The 21,108-nt window shown below is 37.3% G+C and overlaps 1 protein-coding gene across 1 annotated transcript in view; it reads left to right on the plus strand.

Annotated features, from left to right (window-relative positions):
- grik3 (glutamate ionotropic receptor kainate type subunit 3) overlaps positions 1-21,108 on the plus strand; it is a 476,278-nt gene that overhangs the window by 396,246 nt on the left and 58,924 nt on the right. The window contains 1 exon segment of the mRNA XM_051936208.1: positions 12,448-12,566. Coding sequence (XP_051792168.1) covers positions 12,448-12,566 — 119 coding nt within the window.

Here is a 21,108-nt window from a genome sequence, read left to right on the forward strand (position 1 = left end):
TTTCATAGTCTTCAAATACTTTAGGTTGAGACTCAGCGCAGGCTTTTATGTGTCACCTGGCCACTCTGCCATAAAGCACAGCTTAGTGGAATGTTGCAGTGGTGGTTGTCCTTCTTGAAGTTTCTCTCATTTCTACACAGGTTCTCTGGTGCTCAGCCAGAGTGACTATGGCAATCTTGGTCACCTCTCTTCTCCTATTGCTCAGTTTCACTGAGCAGCCAGCTCTAGGAAGAATTATGGTTGTTCCAAGCATATTCCATTGAAGACTTATGGAGGCAACTGTATTCCTAAGAACCTTCAATGTCGGAAAAGTTTTTTTGTAGCCTTCCCCAGATCTTTGCCTTTACTCAACCTTGTCTCTAAGCTCTGCAAGCAATTCCTTTGACTTGATGGCTTGACTTTTGCACGGATACACCTTGTCAGCTGTGTGATTTTCCATAGTCAGTTGTGTGCCTTTTCTTGTCATGACCAATCTGTTGAACTGACCACAGATGGACTCCATACAAGGTGCAGAAACATCTCAGTGATGATCAATAGAATGGGATAAACCTGAGCAAATTTACAGCTTAGTGTCATAGAAAACGGTCTGAGTTCTTGTGTCAATGTAGTATTTTGGTTTTATACTATATTTTTAATAAATCTATCCTGTTTTAGCTTTGTCATTCTGGGTTACTGAATGTTTGTTGGTGAGGAAAATTTTTTTTATGCAATTTTAGTACAAGGCTGCAACATAACAAAATAAAAAAAGGTGAAGGGGTCTGAATATTTTTGGAAGGAAATATCACAGATTAAATTGATATAATGCTCTTACGCTCTACACTGTATTTACATATACAGTAATCCCTCCTCCATCGCGGGGTTGCGTTCCAGAACCCCCCGCGAAATGTGAAAATCCACGAAGTAAAAGCCATATGTTTATATGGTTATTTTTATATTGTCACGCTTGGGTCACAGATATGCACAGAAGCACAGGAGTTTGTAGAGAGACAGGAACTTTATTCAAACACTGCAAACAAACATTTGTCTCTTTTTCAAAAGTTTAAATGTGCTCCATGACAAGACAGAGATGACAGTTCCGTCTCACAATTAAAAGAATGCAAACATATCTTCCTCTTCAAAGGAGTGCGCGTCAGGAGCAGAGAATGTCAGTGAGAGAGAGAGAGAAAAGCAAACAATCAAAAATCAATAGGTGCTATTTGGGCTTTTAAGTATGAATGTCAGAGAGAGAGAGAGAGAAAAGCAAACAATCAAAAACCGATAGGTGCTGTTCGAGTTTTTAAGTATGAGAAGCACTGTGCGGGAATCATATTGTGCAACAAAGCAGCCACAAGTAAGCCCAGCAAGGAAGGGAGCAATGTGAAGGTAGTCTTTCAGCATTTTTTGAGCAGCGTCCGTATCCTCTAGGGGTGCGAACAACCCCCCTGCTCACAATATATTTGAGGAGTTTTATTTAATACATAATACGTGCTCTGATTGGTAGCTTCTCAGCCATCTGCCAATAGCGTCCCTTGTATGAAATCAACTGGGCAAACCAACTGAGGTCCACTGAAACCCACGAACCAGCGAAAAATCAGCGATATATATTTAAACATGCTTACATATAAAATCCGTAATAGATTGAAGCCGCGAAAGTCGAAGCACGATATAGCAAGGGATCACTGTACAGTATTAGTATATGTGAAATCAGCTGCAAGATTTGATTCACCTTGCATTCCCATACCCCGGAACATGCTTATTGTTATTTCAGCAAAGACAACATGGCATCTACTAAAACTTAAAATAAAGAGCAACACACTTGTATCTTGTTTGGTGTCTTGTTTACTGTTCACCATCACTCATTTATTGCATTAGGTTGGATCACATTTTAATAAAATAAAAGAGGGTGGTGACAGATGATTATCAAACCAGGTGCAACAATGTCAAACATATGTGTGAAGGCAACTGACTAATTTTTTGACACATTAAAGCTACTTGTTTTCTGTTGCAATAAGCGTATTCACAACCGGTTACTTATTCATGCTCCAAGACAGTGATTTTAGCAAAGAAAAGTATTTTTAAACATTTAAAGTTTTCTTTAAATCTTCTTTTTAAAAAACAGAGGGCAAGGACAACCTATCCAACTACTCAATTTCTCCTCAAAACCCTCCCAAATTCTCAAATATGCCTCTTACACTGAGATAAATTATGGCAATCAACAATAAATAATATAAGATTTTAAAACTTGTTTAGCGCAGTTCGGGGCCACTGACAACACTTAACACAAGATAGCCAGCAGTTCTGGAAGGGCTGTAGTCCATCACAGGGATCTTTCACACACTCAACCCCATAATGCTAATTAAAAATTGCAGTCAATCTAACACACAGAATGTGTCACTACAAACAGGCCTTCCTTGAGAAACATGCAGCTCCACCCAGACAGTGACCAGGAATGAAACTCAAACCCTGGACACTTAGACCAATGAGGGGGCAGTGATAATCATAGTGGCACTGTGCTATCCCACATTGAGTTATAATGAACTAAAATATAATAATAAAATATACATACCAGTTAGTAGTGGATTCAACTCTGAAAAGTTACATATGACTCCATTGGTTTTCTGTCTCTGTAGTCACTTTACACGATCAGAAGTTCTATTATAAGTGATAGACAGCCTTTCTTCTCTTTTTCTTATATGCTTAATCTTTTGAAAAACCTATCAGAGCTCCATGAACTCCACTTTGTAAGAATGATGGCCAGTGGAGGTGCGATTCAATTGTATGGTTGATCATGGTTAAAATCCATGCTCCATTAAGCCTTCATCACACAATACAACTTTTCCAGTGATTTCTTTCTTAGCGAGTCACAAGCACTAATGGCATTCCCCATTGACTTGCGGTTGTGTAGTTTGATATCCCCAGTGACTCAGTCATAACAGTCTGTGACATATCAACTTGTAGGAGTTATCTTGAGGAAATGAGAAGTGCTTATCCTGAAGTACAGTGCATACAATGCAACCCCAAGAAAAGAAAAGAAAAAAAGTGGATGCTTAAACCATGCAAACATAAGAGAGGCTTGTTTTCTAGTATCTTGGAAATGTAAAAAGGAAGATGATTATTCAAGGCTACGCTGAACTCACCCTACCTGGAAAATATTTGTACAGTTACTGCCGCTGTCAGGCAGTATATTAATTGGCTGTCAGAATATGACAAGCTCCAGATACTTTATCAATTTCAAGCTAGGCTGAGCTGCCACCAGGCAGTCATGTAATCTGTCATCCCCTTTAATAGCTAGTCATGTAATCTGACATTATCAATGCAAAGAGATCCAGCAATTGCATCTACAAAAACAAATACTTATATAACATATTCCCATTGAAATTATGTAACTCAAAGTGGTTTAAGAATGAATTACAAAAAAATAATAATAATAAAAAGATAAGTACAAACTTACACAATATAAGCAAATAAATAAATAATGGAGGTGGAAGGGACTAAGCTTGGCCTAAACTACTATTTACTAAACTTTTAAGTCTCTGATGCATAAAAAGACAGAGTCTGATGCTGAGGTCAGAGCAAAAGGAGGAAAATAAAAATTCCAGATGGTGAGATGCCAGAGTAAATAAACCTCCAGGGATTCCATGGCTGAAGGATCACCCAGCCTGCACTGGGCATTCTATAAACAATAAATATTTTAAATTAATTCATAATTTCTTATGCTTATAAGTTTGGCCTATCCTCAAATAGTAAACATAAAGTTGATAAGCTATAGAGAGAGGACTGGTAAGAGCGCTTATGATTTAGCACTGCTGCGCCATTAGCTCAAGAGACTCATTGTCAATTCCTGGCTTAGGCTGATCATTATCATTCAAAATGCCACTGTCTGAATACCAATAAGAAAATATAAAGAAACACATAGCAAATGAAAACAGACCACAAATGATGGCAACTGTATGCCAGGATGCCAAAAACCAGACTCACTACAGCAAACAAACTCAGACTCAGTATTAGGCTCATTTAGAACCATCAGTTTAACTAACCCACACATATTTGAAGATGTGGACAAAAAACCAGACTATTAAAAGGGAAAACCCAGAGACACACAGGAAAAATGTGCAAACTCCCCAGAACGAGATTAAAACCCAGGATGCTGGATTCATCTGGTCCCTTGATTTTCAAAAAAAAAAAAAAGACAAATTACACAATATATATGCATCTAAAGTATTACAGAAGCCATGGAATGTCATATTAGTTTATAATTATCCCGTGACCATGAACTAGATTAATTAAGTTTTGACATGGAATGAAGGAGGCAAATTTACATTTGTGCTTAATAACATATCTGTAGTACTATTGTATGAGTCTTCTGACAAAAATATTTAGCTGATAAAATGTCTGAAAAATTATCTAAGACAGAAGCTATTTAACATAATCATATTCAGGAGGGGGCAGCATGGTGGCACAGTGGGTAGCGCTGCTGCCTCGCAGTTAGGAGAACCGGGTTTGCTTCGCTGGTCCTCCCTGCGTGGAATGTGCATGTTCTCCCCGTGTCTGCGTGGGTTTCCTCCCACAGTCCAAAGACATGCAGGTTAGGTGAATTGGCGATTCTAAATTGTCCGTAGTGTGTGCTTGGTGTGTGGGTGGGTGTGTGTGTGCACCCTACAGTGGGTTGGTGCCCTGCCCGGGGTTTGTTTCCTGCCTTGCGCCCTGTGTTGGCTGGGATTGGCTCCAGCAGACCCCCGTGACCCTGTGTTCGGATTCAGCGGGTTGGATAATGGATGGATGGATGGATGGATGGATAATCAGTAGGTTCTTTTACAGTGAACAATTTTATAAGGGACTAGCTGTCCCCCAAGGCTGCGCCCCTCAAAGCAGTAAAAAAGGACAAACTTTAAAAATCAATGAACAAACAGGTATCGCTAGCTACTGGGGATTTACGCTTCAACTCGTGGCGAGAGGTCCAGCAACTCAAACGAAGGCTGGCGCGTGATTGAGGATGGCCCTGCCTGGCTCCCCATTCCAGACGTCACGCTTCCCCCTCCCCTCAGCCCGCGGCCTCTTTCTCAGATAAGCGTGAATAAATCACTGCCGCATACGAACTGTGATACTTAATACAATGAGAGAAGTCACAAAATTAACTGGAATGTTCAAGAAAATCTAAATTCGTTAAGCAGTTCTCTCGTGCAAAGCAGACAGACAGAAAGACGTTGAATGTTTTATACATATATAGAGATTAACGGATGTGTGTACTTTGAGTCAGATAGATTAACTGTACTGACCACCGCTGCCAGTGCTGCGATGCTTCACTCACATATTGGCTTTGATAAATGCTTCACACTTCACACTGGATTTTTCATCTTTGAATTCAGTACTTTTTCTTCAGCATTTTTCTCTACAGATACTCTGGAAAATACCTGTGTTAGGCTTCCTGCATGAATATTTATTATCTAATTTTAATAGGTTTACTTACCATTTTGACCCCATTTCAATAATACTTTAATTTGTCTATTTGACTTCTAAGAGAAATCTGGTTAGTTCACCAATTTAATGTTTTGTCAAAGAAATTCATTGTCATTTGCATCAAGGAACTACTGAAGCTTTTTTTCACATGATAAAAAAATCTTTTCAAAAACATTCTTCTCATAGAGATCTTCAAATGCTGTTGAAGTGTCACTGCTGAAATTAATTTATTTGCCCACTACAGCCATTATAATTGATACTCTGATATACACGAAGGTAAATCTATAAAGATTCATTTTAGGAATGACTAGCACAGGTTTACTAGAGTTTCTGCTTACCTTGCTAGCACATTTGCCCTTACGGTGGGTGATAGCTAGAGATGATTCAGAATGGAGAGACTTGTGCTGTGCAGTGCAGATTTGTCACAAATTTCATCCTAATAGCGATGCTGCCTTCTAATCATGACCAGGAATAATTTACCACCTTTAACATTTTCATGCTATGGTAATGCTTTAAATTCCCGTTCTTACACCTCCACAAGTGCACGTCATACAATTATTAACCTTCTGTCCTCACCTGCCCCTAAATGCACGTTTTGCCACTGACGCCTTACTTTTGTCATGCTGTATGATTCCTTTTAAAATCTTGACATGCCATCTGTCTTAAACCTCTGACTTGAAGTAAACAAAAGGTGATTTCTCTTCACTCCAGTTAGACTTTACAACAATAAAATGATTTCAAACACGGCCTTTTCTTTCGGGAGGTTGCTGTGGCTTTCCAAGGTACTGTAAATACTTGGCTGGCTGACTGGCTTTGCTTCAGATGCATTTACCAGTGAAAGAAAACGGAGCCAATTAAGAGGAGGTCATTGGTACTTTGAGATAGCAGACAAATGCACTCCAATCATGTCTGCCACTTGTGACAGACTAGCTGCACATGCCTTTTTTATCCAGTCTGTGCTCATCTCTGTCAGAGTAATAACCCTGATGTGACTACACTGTCAGTGGAGGAGCAAAACAAAACCACTTGTCACTCTGTGTCTAGTGGAGATTGTTTGTTTGAAACAGCAGAGTTCATTTATGCTAACAAAGAAACCATGTCCTCTACAGTTTATGAGAGTGTCTGCTTTGTTTACATGACGCTAATGTAGTTTGAATATTTTAATATTGTTCACATAGCATTTAAAGTTCTATGTTTTTAATATTTTAAGGCCCCTGCCATACATCTACATTGTTCTTTTTTATCCTAAAAACTGTCCTTTGTTAGGAAATCAATACAACTATTTTACGGTTGTGAGGCAGAACATGTTGTATTCTACATGCAAGTATTTTGATAATTTTTGCAATTACTTCTCCCTCACAATGCCGGAGTCCTGGGTTCAAATCCAAGCTTGATCACTACATATTTGTGAAGTCTGTATATTCTTGCTATGTCCATGTGACATTGTTCCTAGTTTCCTCCTACAGAAGATATTCAAATTTGATTGACTGATGATAGAAAATGTAAGAGGTATGGGCATGTGCCCTGAAATGGACTGGTGCCATGTCACAGGACGGTTCCTGCCTTGAACCTGTAAGGATCAGTCCCATCCTCCTATATTTTTATAAAGTATGGAGTCTCAGAAAATAAATAAACAGAAGCTTGGATAAGATTTCTCTTAGCTTATGATAATTTTAACCTTAGCACTCTTGTATATTTTTTATTATATTTTTGTTTTATCTCATCTGACTATTCTTCTCCAATCACCTGTTTAATTCTGTATACTGCATAGCCAATTGAAACAATGCAGGAATTAACAGAAGATGGCATAACACTCAATCAGTGGGCCAACATGCCCACCTGGCAGATTTAGTTTGACTAATCAACCAAACGCCATATCTTTGAACTTTCAGAGGAAACCTGAGCTCCTTGTGAAAGTAGAGTAAATTTGCAAAATTCCACGTAAATGAACGTAAACTTAGAAAAGATCAGGGGCCTCATGTATAATGGCGTGCGTAGAACTCACACTATAACATGGCGTAAGCACAAAAATGGGAATGTGCGTACGCACAGAAAAATCCAGATGAAGGAATCTATGCGCACGCACACTTTCACGTTCTTCCACTACATAAATCCCGATAAGTGTGAAAAGTAACGCACGTGCACGCGCCTTCTGTCCCACCCCAACTCCTCCCAGAATTATGCCTCTTTGAATATGCAAATCTATATAAATAGCCTTCTGTAAAAAGACAATGGGAAAAGCACGGGGGAAAATATAAGAATTTCAGCGAATACCAAGTGGAGGCAAAGGAAAAACGTACAATTTGTTGGTTTAAACAGTGGTATAATCAACAAAAGAAAGTTGATCGAGTGACATAGTGTCGGAGAAACTCGAAAGCTCAAGTTCACAAAGTCGCACAGTGCCCGAAATAAAAAAGAAGTTGTCACATCTCAAAGTCGGTGTGAAAAGGCGACTCATAGCAGACCGTCTGAGTGTCATATGAAAGCTTATTAGGGTACAGAGAAAAAAAGTAGGCACACAGTGGGAAAAAGCACGAAATGTCAACTTTATTCTCGAAATTTCCACTTTAATCATGTAGTTTATTTTGTCATTAAAGTAGAACATCATAAACTTCATCTTAAAATCGTTTATTTTACTAGTTTCTCAAGTAGCACGTTAAATGCTTTGTTCTGTGTTTGATCTTCTATGTGCTCTATGTGTATGAATCACTACGTGCTTCCGTTCTTTCTCTTTCTCCGACAGGACATATAATCCATTGCATTCGTGATATTACAGCTCTCTGAATAATTAAAATACTGAGATGTATACATGATATCTTTTTCATGATGATAGGAATGAAAGCATGTTATTAAACATGGGAACACGGTGGCCCAGTGATTGTTCATATCTCACGCAAGAGGCTTGCTGCGCCATGTGCGACCTTCGATGAAATAATTTATTACAGAAGTACTGTCTCTTTCAAACGTACTAACCTCCAATTCCTGTCCTTACTTTTCTTTCTCCAAATACCCAATCGCCACACAATCAGCTCTGTAATAGACGTTAAGCCATCTGTAAGCTTAGAACGCCGATTCTTCAAAACTTTTAAGGAACATTGAAATATCTTCGTAGTACATGTTTAATTATTCTATCCATCTATCCTTTCAGTGTCGCGTCAGCACCAGCAATAATACAGCGCAAGGCAGGAGCTATCCGTGAACTAGCTAGCGCTGCGGCACCGTGTCCTCACATGTTTAATTATTAACAATACAGATTATTTAAATAAAGTTAAAGTTTTATCTGTATACTATAAGCAACATATTTTGCTGCATTTTATCTTAAAAATGATATTGTCATCATCTGTAAATACGTACTTTATAAAGTGGTTCAGGTTGTACAATATTATAACTGTATCGCAAGTTTACAGTGAGGTAATTGTACTAATAAATACAAACAGTTCTACAAGGAGCACTTGATGGACTGATTGAGTGCGTTTATAGTTCTTGGGATGAAACTGTTTCTGAAATGCGAGGTCCATACAGAAAAGGCTTTGACGCGTTTTGCCGTAGTTGAGGTAGTGTGTGCTTGAAACTGTATACCGATAATTCTTTTTCCGATCAGCTGCTGTTGTGATTCCCCACTCAGATACAGTGATATAAATACTCCGAGTGGTGCAGTGAGAGTAATATGGAAAAAGATGATCCGCTGTGGCAACCCTTAACAGGAGCAGCTGAAAGAAGAAGAAGATGCAGTGAGCGTAACAACGCTAAAGCAGTTATGGTATTTGGAATACTATGGCTATTCCCTGGACCATTATATTGCTATAGTTGAATTACAATCAGATGCATTACACTAATAAACAATATGCAGTTAATTTCAGTGTATTTATAAAGCCGCATCAGGAATGTGGATCTAAGAAAGAAAGGGTGACTACACAGGAACAGTAGCACTGCTTTGACGCTGGGTGCCGCCAGTCTGCAAAACCGAGCGGAGAAATTGTGTACGCCAGGGTATGACGTACCGTGGAAAAGTGTGTAGCTTTTTGCCAAGTTTAGGTTTTATACATCGCGATTTGAGCGTGGAAACGTTCGTACACAACATTTCTGTGCGTACGCACCGTTTATACATGAGGCCCCAGGTCTTGTCAGACACAGCAGCAATAATACTCAGTGTTTCATTGTACTAGTATATATGTGAAATGGAGTACAGTGAAACAGTGCATACACACACACACACACACTCAAACATTTTTTTACAAATGTAACATGTGTTTGAACAAAAATGTACAATGGAATTACTTCTATGGAGAAATAACTGAGAAATAACTAAAATACTGTTTACCATGTGTAAAAGAAGTGTAATTCTGCCTTTTGCTTACATTAAATTCAAGTATGGAAAGACTTTTGTAGTTGGATTGAGGTTCCTTTCATATTTAGCTCTCCTAGAAACTGAATTGTGATTTTAAAGTGCTCTTCAGATAAAAGAATACATACTGATATACGTTAATTATGCATGGAAATATGTGAGTAGGCACAGTTGGTAATTGTCTATCCAGGAAAATACTGATAAAAAGTTAAAGTTGTGAAGACGGGTCTAATTTGTAAAACATTTTTTCTACTATAGCACCCATTTTGTACTTGTGGGTATGCTCAGTCCAGCAGCACCATGTGAAACAGGATCATCCTCCAAAATGAGATAACTGGCCATTACCATGACATATGTATACGTGTCCTTCAGTTTAACAAACATCTGATATTCTATGAATACTCTATCTATCTATCTATCTATCTATCTATCTATCTATCTATCTATCTATCTATCTATCTATCTATCTATCTATCTATCTATCTATCTATCTATCTATCTATCTATCTATCTATCTATCTATCTATCTATCTATCTATCTATCTATCTATCTATCCTCTTCCAATACTGATGTGCACGTTAGACATGACTCAGTTGTTTAGTAACACTTTGCTGGACAATGCTACAGATCTTATCAATGTGGATGTCTAGATGTCTCATACTTGGGTGCCAGCTACACTCTAGAATAACTAAACCCATTACGATAGACATAATGGTATACAATGATTCTTATGCAAACCAAAGTGCAGCCTATAAAATGAATGTATTCAATTTGACTAATCATAGAACTCAGTTTTCAGTAGGGTGGTTGTCATATAAGCTGGAGTTTTTTTTTTCTGGCTTAGTTTATTTGATTAATTTATTTGTCACTTTCTTTTGGAGAAGAATGCCTGTGTGGTGTAAGTTGAACTCAGGTACCCTGTAATGTAAAGTAACTGTATAGTAAGTCTGATATTCCTCTCATAAAGAATCTTTTTATCTATGGTGTGCTATCCATTCATCCATTATCCAACCCGCTATATCCTAATTACAGGGTCACAGGGGTCTGCTGGAGCCAATCCCAGCCAACACAGGGCACAAGGCTGGAAACAAACCCCGGGCAGGGCGCCAGCCCACCTCTATGGTGTGCTAGTACTAGAAAATTAAGACATACAAAACTCAGGGACTATTAGTTTATTTGGCATTCCCAATGCTGTAAGTTGATACTCAGTAGCTTCAGCACATATGCTGTGAGTCATCAAGAATACTGAGAAGGACTGTTGTTTGCCCCTCATTAAGATATTTCTATTGCATTAGGAAAATGAACCTGCGGCCACTAGGGAGAGCTCTGTTTGTATAGCCTTAGGGCTTCATGATATTGTCCCAGATGCTGGGTCAATCGGATGGACTTCACATTTGTTAGAGTAAAATCTTACTTTTAAAATAAAATCTTATTTTTTGGGCTTATAAATAGCTCAAAAGTGGCCCCTAAGGAACACACTATCATATCTGTTTAAGAGCAAGGTTGAAACTTTCATAGTATCTATCTATCTATCTATCTATCTATCTATCTATCTATCTATCTATCTATCTATCTATCTATCTATCTATCTATCTATCTATCTATCTATCTATCTATCTATCTATATGTCTGACATTTTTGATATCTTTCTGTATTTCACCCTCATACTGTAGTCTAATCAAGTTTAAACAGAATCAGAAACAACATGTGTTTCTGTTTTTTCATCATTTTTTCATTAAGAAGACTGTCTAGCTTGGAGTCTGCACTAAAACAAATCTTGGGTTTTAGTCTCTAGATCGAAAAAAGCTATTGGAGTTAACCCAGTCCTTACATAACTGTTTTGTTTTAAATGAACATGTTCTTTCAAAAGCTTTCACATAATTTAGTGTTGTTAGATATATTAGATCCAACGTAAACTGCAAATGTGATAAATATTATAAGGTCAGAGCAAAAAGATTTTAACTTCTTTAGTATAACAGCATTGTAGTATTATTCTAATTTTGAAATAAAAAAAAATATTTGTAGATGAAAAATAAATGGAGACAATATGAAAAATTGGTAAAACCCTAAATAATGCAAAATGCCAGTAATATAACCATATGAATTAGTCAGTACAGTGGCTTTTTTTAACATTTTTTTTTTACCTGAAATAGAATAAATATATGACGAGAGTACAAATTATAACTTCAATATTTTCAGGTTCAACAGAGACCTTATCCATGGTCATTACTACTAACAATGTGACTGTCAATGGAGAATATAAGATTGCTGACAGGGCTTGTAGTAGTTGGTAATGGAGATGACATAACTCGTGCTTTAGTTTCTTATGAAATAAACAAGTCATGGAAACACCAAGATGGCAAGAATTTGGCACTACAAAGTATTAACCTAGCATTGCATGAACTTTAAATATACTGTACTGTATAGTAGGAAGATGGTTTCACTCGTATCATAAAGGGAGAGATGGCATTACATTTAATGCATTAACTATTTGGGCAATTTGAGAAATAAAAAAGACATACAATGTTTCTGTTTTAAATGTAAAAACTAGAAGAGCATGAAGCATATGTTACAAGGTAATGTTGATTTTATTTTAATAGAGACATAATTAAATTCATTTTAATTTTCTCATGCTTAAAATTAAATACACCGATTTTTCTTACAGGTTCAGCCCTTATGAGTGGTATGATGCTCATCCTTGTAACCCTGGTTCAGATGTTGTGGAGAACAATTTCACTCTGCTTAACAGCTTTTGGTTTGGTGTTGGATCGCTTATGCAGCAAGGTAACTCCTCTTGTTACTTTCCCAAGGCATCCTTAGTATTTTGTGTCTAAAGACAAAAAAAAGCTGTACTTGTCAAAAGGAAGCTGAGTTTAAACATGCATTGTGAAGAGTTATGTTGTCACCATCCATCCTTCAGAACAGGAGCAGCAGACAGGAAATATGTCACTGAAAACTGTTAGAAACTGACAGGAGGTGCAGAATGGGAATGTTGTTTTCTGAAAATCACAACAAATGTGTCTATTGAATAATGTTTACTTGCAGAGTGAGTGAGTGGGCTCACATACTGTAGCTCAGAGTGCTCATGTATTTTCTAGCTATACATTTTCCTCATCGCTCAAGAGTGACAGCCAGCAATGTCCCAATAGACCACAATCTGATGCCATTTTTAGACGGCAAGATAGCTTAGCTGTTAACCCTTCTGCTTCAATACTATTGGGATCCTGAACTAGGGTCAATCATTTTTGGGATTCTCCATATTATTAGTATTTTAGTAACTTGCACTGTTTTCTTTTCAACATCTAAATACAAACTAAAATTAAAACAAGTGTACAAGTAGGGAATGCATTTATCCTTTTAATTTAGCTGTGAAATGATGAAGCTATTTAAAAATTTTTTATAGCTTTATCTTTCATGATACAGTAGCTGTTTGTAATTCAATGTACACATTTACTAAACTCTGTGAAATCACTGTGTTTAGCCAGCAGTGTCATCAGAATGATACAGTGCTGCTCAAGCATCCGTGATTCTGCAGAGCACAAGCAGTATTTACTAAAATACACCTTTTTACACAGTGCCAGGGCTGGACAGCACAAACATACTTTAATTCACTTGACAGTGTCCATTTAATACATTATAATATAAGACTGATATTGCTATAAGTAGACACATATTTAAAGTGTTTTCGCTATAGTCATTCAAGTCAAATGAGGATCATTTTATTAAGCTATCAGTGTGTTGTGATTTCCATTATCCAGTAGCAGTACTTTAGTTTTAAATAAATAATAGTAAATAACAAATAACTAATGTTACTCTTTTAGATTAAAAGATGTAAAAAAAAAAATGATCGACCTTTAAGAACTCCAAGCGGACATGCAAGTGGATCTCAAAAGCTTCACTTGTATGATCTTTTTCCAAAGCCTACATTACCTTCTGTTTTGTTTCAGTCCATCAAAAGCTTCTGGGAAAACAGTGTTCAAAACATACTGCAAATATCATTTGATAGAAATTTGCATTTCTCATTTTGAAACTCTGTCCGGTTCAGGAGAGTGAAAATACAATAATATAGCTAACAGTTAAAACTGGTATCTTTACTATACGAAACGTATAATTATAGTGTGCTTAATGTATTTATGCTCAATTGACACATAAAACAGCATGTATGCTGCAAAATATTTTAATAGAAAAACACTCTCTTTCACGAACATATTTATGTACAGTATATACAGTGGTGTGAAAAACTATTTGCCCCCTTCCTGATTTCTTATTCTTTTGCATGTTTGTCACACAAAATGTTTCTGATCATCAAACACATTTAACCATTAGTCAAATATAACACAAGTAAACACAAAATGCAGTTTGTAAATGGTGGTTTTTATTATTTAGGGAGAAAAAAAAATCCAAACCTACATGGCCCTGTGTGAAAAAGTAATTGCCCCCTGAACCTAATAACTGGTTGGGCCACCCTTAGCAGCAATAACTGCAATCAAGCGTTTGCGATAACTTGCAATGAGTCTTTTACAGCGCTCTGGAGGAATTTTGGCCCACTCATCTTTGCAAAATTGTTGTAATTCAGCTTTATTTGAGGGTTTTCTAGCATGAACCGCCTTTTTAAGGTCATGCCATAGCATCTCCATTGGATTCAGGTCAGGACTTTGACTAGGCCACTCCAAAGTCTTCATTTTGTTTTTCTTCAGCCATTCAGAGGTGGATTTGCTGGTGTGTTTTGGGTCATTGTCCTGTTGCAGCACCCAAGATCGCTTCAGCTTGAGTTGACGAACAGATGGCCGGACATTCTCCTTCAGGATTTTTTGGTAGACAGTAGAATTCATGGTTCCATCTATCACAGCAAGCCTTCCAGGTCCTGAAGCAGCAAAACAACCCCAGACCATCACACTACCACCACCATATTTTACTGTTGGTATGATGTTCTTTTTCTGAAATGCTGTGTTCCTTTTACGCCAGATGTAACGGGACATTTGCCTTCCAAAAAGTTCAACTTTTGTCTCATCAGTCCACAAGGTATTTTCCCAAAAGTCTTGGCAATCATTGAGATGTTTCTTAGCAAAATTGAGACGAGCCCTAATGTTCTTTTCACTTAACAGTGGTTTGCGTCTTGGAAATCTGCCATGCAGGCCGTTTTTGCCCAGTCTCTTTCTTATGGTGGAGTCATGAACACTGACCTTAACTGAGGCAAGTGAGGCCTGCAGTTCTTTAGACGTTGTCCTGGGGTCTTTTGTGACCTCTCGGATGAGTCGTCTCTGCGCTCTTGGGGTAATTTTGGTCGGCCGGCCACTCCTGGGAAGGTTCACCACTGTTCCATGTTTTTGCCATTTGTGGATAATGGCTCTCACTGTGGTTCGCTGGAGTCCCAAAGCTTTAGAAATGGCTTTATAACCTTTACCAGACTGATAGATCTCAATTACTTCTGTTCTCATTTGTTCCTGAATTTCTTTGGATCTTGGCATGATGTCTAGCTTTTGAGGTGCTTTTGGTCTACTTCTCTGTGTCAGGCAGCTCCTATTTAAGTGATTTCTTGATTGAAACAGGTGTGGCAGTAATCAGGCCTGGGGGTGGCTATGGAAATTGAACTCAGGTGTGATACACCACAGTTGGGTTATTTTTTAACAAGGGGGCAATTACTTTTTCACACAGGGCCATGTAGGTTTGGATTTTTTTTCTCCCTAAATAATAAACACCATCATTTAAAAACTGCATTTTGTGTTTACTTGTGTTATATTTGACTAATGGTTAAATGTGTTTGATGATCAGAAACATTTTGTGTGACAAACATGCAAAAGAATAAGAAATCAGGAAGGGGGCAAATAGTTTTTCACACCACTGTACTAGGTGTCATGGCAAATATGAGCATACTTTGTTTACAACTCAATGAAAGTTAATCTACCATGCTTTCCTTCTTTATAAAAGAAATGTACTTTTGCCACCTCCTCTTCTTTAAGTCTTGTTCCTCGCGTGCATAAATAGAGATGATTTCTTTGATTGTCAAACATTGATTCTGATGAACACATTAATGTTCTTTCTTTGGTGTCCCCCATTAGCAGCAGTATGTGGGTAACTACAGCTGGGTTGATCGACAGTCTCTGTGTTACAGTTTCTAAGTGCTTTCACTTATTTGACATTAATGTTGGTCCATTTAGGTCCCACCAAATCATATAGAAGTCGGGCTCAGATTTCTTCCAAGAAATTTAATCTCTGCATGTTGTCTTAATGTCATGTTTTGATCAGCCATATACTTACACTACACTATGAAGATGTGCAGTAACCCAGACAAGTGGTGTCAAACAATAGACAGAAAAACTACCTACAATTCCAAACATTTCAGTATTATTAGGCATTTTGCAACAACTCAGATATGTTCATTATTTTTGATACATACTGGAAACAAAAGTATATACATTCATTGTCTTAGTCCAGGATATTAGTGCCCTCACTGGGAACAAGGCAGGAGTCAATCCTTCACAGTACACTCATGTCTAACAGGATATGCCCATACACAAACAGTCCTGATACTCGGAAAATCATAAGACGTCATTTTATTGTTATATGGGAAAGAACTGGGACACCTGGAGAACTTTCAAATGTGTAAAGAGGAAACTTCACATAAGCAGTCTTGGATCAAGGAATTGAATGGGAAAGCAGCAGTATTAGGTCACCTTGCCAAAGCAAAAAGTATAAGTGTAAAAATACTGAAATCTATCCATCTAACTCATTTCCAACCTGCATCATCCAGTTGAAGGTCTAAGGGCCAAAGTCTATTCTGGAAGTACTGGACAAAAAGCTGAAACCAATTCTATATGGGGCACCATTGCATTCTAGGACACACTCATGCACTAAGTCACAATCGCTTGTAGAGAGAAACTTAGTCTGCAACTAACCTAAGACATGCATTTTTGGGATGTGAGTGAAAAATTGAAGCGCTCAAAGAATAGCCTGTGCAGACATGAGGAGCAAAATCCAACACAGGCCGTAAACCCAGAGCTATAATACAGAGACGGAGCAGAACGTTGTCAGTTTGCTACTAAGAAACAATTATAATTTATTTTATAATAATATATTGACAGGTTTTCAGTGGTGCCTTTGGCATGACAATTCTGAAAAATTTAGTAACGTACTAAAACTATACCATCTGTGCGTCATTTGCTAATGACTATCAATACCTGAAAGTTCACACACTGTTTGCATCACAAAATATGAATCAAACAATGAAATGCTGGTGCCTGGTCTGTCTCAGTTGCCGTCAGATCATCGTGATCCCCTCTGACATCGTCATCAGCTGAAAAAATTCAGCAATATAGATTTGAATGTTAACTGAGAACCTCACCATGCCACCTCTGCCTCAAAAAGGGTGACAGGAAGTGAAGACAAGGTTATGTGGGACAGATTGCTGGAATAATTCTCGCAGACTGGTTCAGTAGGTGGCTACCAGGTATTCCTTCTTGGAGCATATTGGCAACAGCTGCATATTATGTGTAGAGTACAGGACTGGATTGAATTGACCAAGGACGCCTGGCTGTTTCATTTGAACTAGGGGCTGGGAGAATTTAGAAGAACTTGTGGCTGCAAGAAGCAACTCTTGTGGTAATTTGAAAGAATTCCAAAGAACTGTCAAAGATGCTGAACTTGCTGCATAAAGTGGTAGTAACTTTGAGAGGAGTTAGACTCAGAATGGTATACACTAATAGTTAAGCACACAGTACTCATGATGCGTTTCAAGGGTAATAGTCAGAAAATGTGGCAACAAAAGAATGAAAAGGAACAAGTGACTAGAGTCAAAATTGTAAATCTTAAATTGTATTCAAACATCATGGCAAAAATATTTGTAGCCAGGAATTCAAAAACAAAAAAGAAAGAACAAAAAGATCTTTTAGGTTAAATCCAATAAAATACAACCAGTACATGACACAACTGAAAATGTTAAACACAGCACACTCCCCGTTGACACTGTTAAGCAAAATAATAGAAACTGTCCACAAATACTTCTTATAATGGCAATAGCCCATTAATCAAACAAAATGTTGTCACAGGAATACTATACTTATTTTCAACATTGCCAAAAATGTATCAAACACCAAAATAGATGTGACCACAAGATTCCATGACCACCAAAACTCCTAAAACGAGTAAAAAAATAGATTTTAATGGTCAAGGAGAATTTATAAAAAAATCTAAAACAAAAAGCCTGACCATAAAAGATGTAGTATTTGTATCCCTGCCAGAAACTCACAGAGTGAAAAAATAGAAGTCAAGAAGCATGGACAGAGGTTGGTTTTTGATGAAGACGTTCTGCTTAAAATATTTGAAATAATTTGAACCAATATCAAGAATATGAACTGTGAGTCAAGAAACATGCAAAGTTCCTAAACGAGAAAAGCAGACCAAACGTTGTCAAACCAAAACAAAACCCTAGACCTCAGTCAAAATATGAACAAAGAATCAAATACCAGGAAAACAAATATAAAAAAGCCATATTGGAGATTATCAATTAAATTCAGATAAAGAAGAAGTGAACTTCATGACTGTTATACAATATGCACTGCTGACATCATGTGTAAAAACCTGCAACATGATTACCATAGTGACATGGTAACAACAAGATCATCAAATGACGATGCTCCTAAAAATGAAATTTCACAGAACAAAGAGAAATTAGAATACCTCTTTATCAGTAATAAAACCAACACATACAACCCCGTTTCTTTAATTGAAAATTAATTGAAAATACCATCAGCAAGTCACCTGAAGAGCATTCTAAATAAAGCTAAGAATAATGCTTAAAACCAGTACATGGTGCAGGCATGACTTATGGTGTTACTGCTCCACCATTATACAGTAGAAGGTGATGGAGCAGGATATTCAGCACCCAAGCTTATGAATTATTCAAATAATCAGTGATAGTGTGCACTTTTATTATAGTTAGAGAAATTATCTTTAAATCAATCAGAACCCTTTGGCTCAGACCTTTGCTTTTCTTTTTATATGCTCTTTTTCCTAAATCCTTGGCACTTTGTCTCCTGGTTCTTGTATAATAATTGTGCCCATTTGGACTGTCCATTTTCACAACCAAACCGTAATAATATGGAGCATTATTTCTCTTGTAGCCAAAACACTACATTCTGATTGTTATACCGACTATTTTGTAAAACATTCAATAAACTTGTGTGCAGTATGGTTTCATGCCAAGAAGAGCACCACAGCTGCAATGTTTGCTCTGAGGCTGTTGAGTGAGAAGTTTAGAGAAGGCCAGAAGGAGTTGCATTGCGTGTTTGTGGACCTGGAGAAAGCATATGACAGGGTGCCTCGAGAGGAGCTGTGGTATTGTATGAGGAAGTCAGGAGTGGCAGAGTAGTACATAAGAGTTGTACAGGATATATACGAGGGAAGTGTGACAGTGGTGAGGTCTGTGGTATGAGTGATGGATTTATTCAAGTTGGAGGTGGGATTACATCAGAGATCAGCACTAAGCTCTTTCTTATTTGCAATGGTGATGGACAGGTTGACAGACGAGATTAGGCAGGAGTCCCCGTGGACTATGATGTCTGTGATCTGTAGTGATAGTTAGTATATAGTTTATGCCAAGATTTTGTCATTTACTACTAAAATATGAAAAACGTTTCTGTTTTAACAATGTGTTTACACAGATTATTGTAGAAATGGAACACACATGAAATGCATGTGTTCCAAATAACGATCTATTATTTCCACTCTAAAACTCCAGCACTTCACTCCCAGATAATCAATCAAGGCACGTTCTGCGGCGGTGGGGGGATGGAATAGCAGGCTGCTTGCTGCTTGTCTTTATCGGCACATTTACAGGACAAAAGACGCTGAGGGAGAGGTGCGAACGGATTTAAGGTGGGCCGGATCTATGAGTTTTTTCGTAGGCTCTGATAATTCTAGTGTTAAAAACAGCTTTAGTGTTTCCCAGAGTCTTCACTTACAATGTTCTGGAGACATGTTTGTCCCTGAGAAAACACCACCTTGTTTAGAAATTAATTTCATAAAATTACCATCCAGTAGTAATGGATTGGGTTGCCAATGGTTGCCATAAGACATATTGATTTGAATTCTAAAATAAGAGGATGATGACATTAGCATCATATTTGTAAGATTCAGGAGAGGGCGTTTTTTTGTGGATTTATTGAATCGGAAAATGGCACCAATAAATTTAAACAATATTAAAACAAAAGTGAAACAGAAAATTCATCTCTTATTCGGATTCAGTGACCCAAAATTGTTAATAAGAATTTAGACATATACCTCGAAAAGGAATAAAAAAATACTAAACTGTACATAATCACAACAGAAGTGTGTGGAACAGTTATTTGCTAATTGAGAAATGGCCGTTTTGAGTGTGGAGGAGAAAGGTGTGCAGCTCACTACAGAGTTAGGAACCAACTCCACCTTAGTTAGGGAGAGTAGAGCAGCTATTGGCATATTTTTTTGTGTGCACTTGTTTGGTTATGTTGTATTTTTACTTTCCTTGTTCTCACTTGTGTGCTTCTCTTACAAAGCATCATTTGTAATTAAAAGTTAGATTTTGCCATGCTTCAGTTTGGGTTAGGTTTGAGTGTTTATTGGCAAAAAAAAATAAATAGGACTTGTTGTCCTATACATACAACCATGATGGGGTTTCAAAACAGAACATTTTCTGGGTCATTTTATTTTGGTATCAGATACTGAAACAAAATTAGCAATTACATTATTTGAGTATTTTGCTCTTCTGAAGATAAATAATTTTGAAATATGCCAGTGGGTTTTACCTCAATATTTAACACAGGTCGATGCAATTATGTTGGAATAAGTGTGAAGCTCACATAACAGCATGACATTTTGTGTACAGTAAATGATTTCTTCTCACAAACATAGAATTTAGATAGTGTTATAAGTAATATGATGAAAGCAAATTTTAAACAAAATAAGTTCTGGAATTTATATGAATAAAGACTAGCTGCATTCAAGTGATAGAAACAAAGATGTGCTAATATTGGTGTATCCTTGCATTTTGCCTTTTTATCAGATTTTGCTCTTAATATTGCTTGCCCTTCAGATTAAATTGCCCTCTAATGTAATTTTAATTGCAGTCTACATGTTTCCGTCTGCTAACGCAAAAGGACGAGACTGGGACTCGTTAAAAAAATATTATAAAAATATTGGCTCGCACAAAATGGCCAAAGTACTGCTTGTTAAATTGGTAAGCTAATTTTAAACGTGATTAGAGTATATTCATTCCATTTGTAAGGTCCAGGAAGATCTTTCCCAAGTGAGTAATTCAGAAGACGTAGGCAAGAGTGCTATCAGGTTAATT

Source organism: Erpetoichthys calabaricus, chromosome 14 (assembly GCF_900747795.2).
Source record: "Erpetoichthys calabaricus chromosome 14, fErpCal1.3, whole genome shotgun sequence".
Taxonomy (NCBI): Eukaryota; Metazoa; Chordata; class Cladistia; order Polypteriformes; family Polypteridae; genus Erpetoichthys; species Erpetoichthys calabaricus.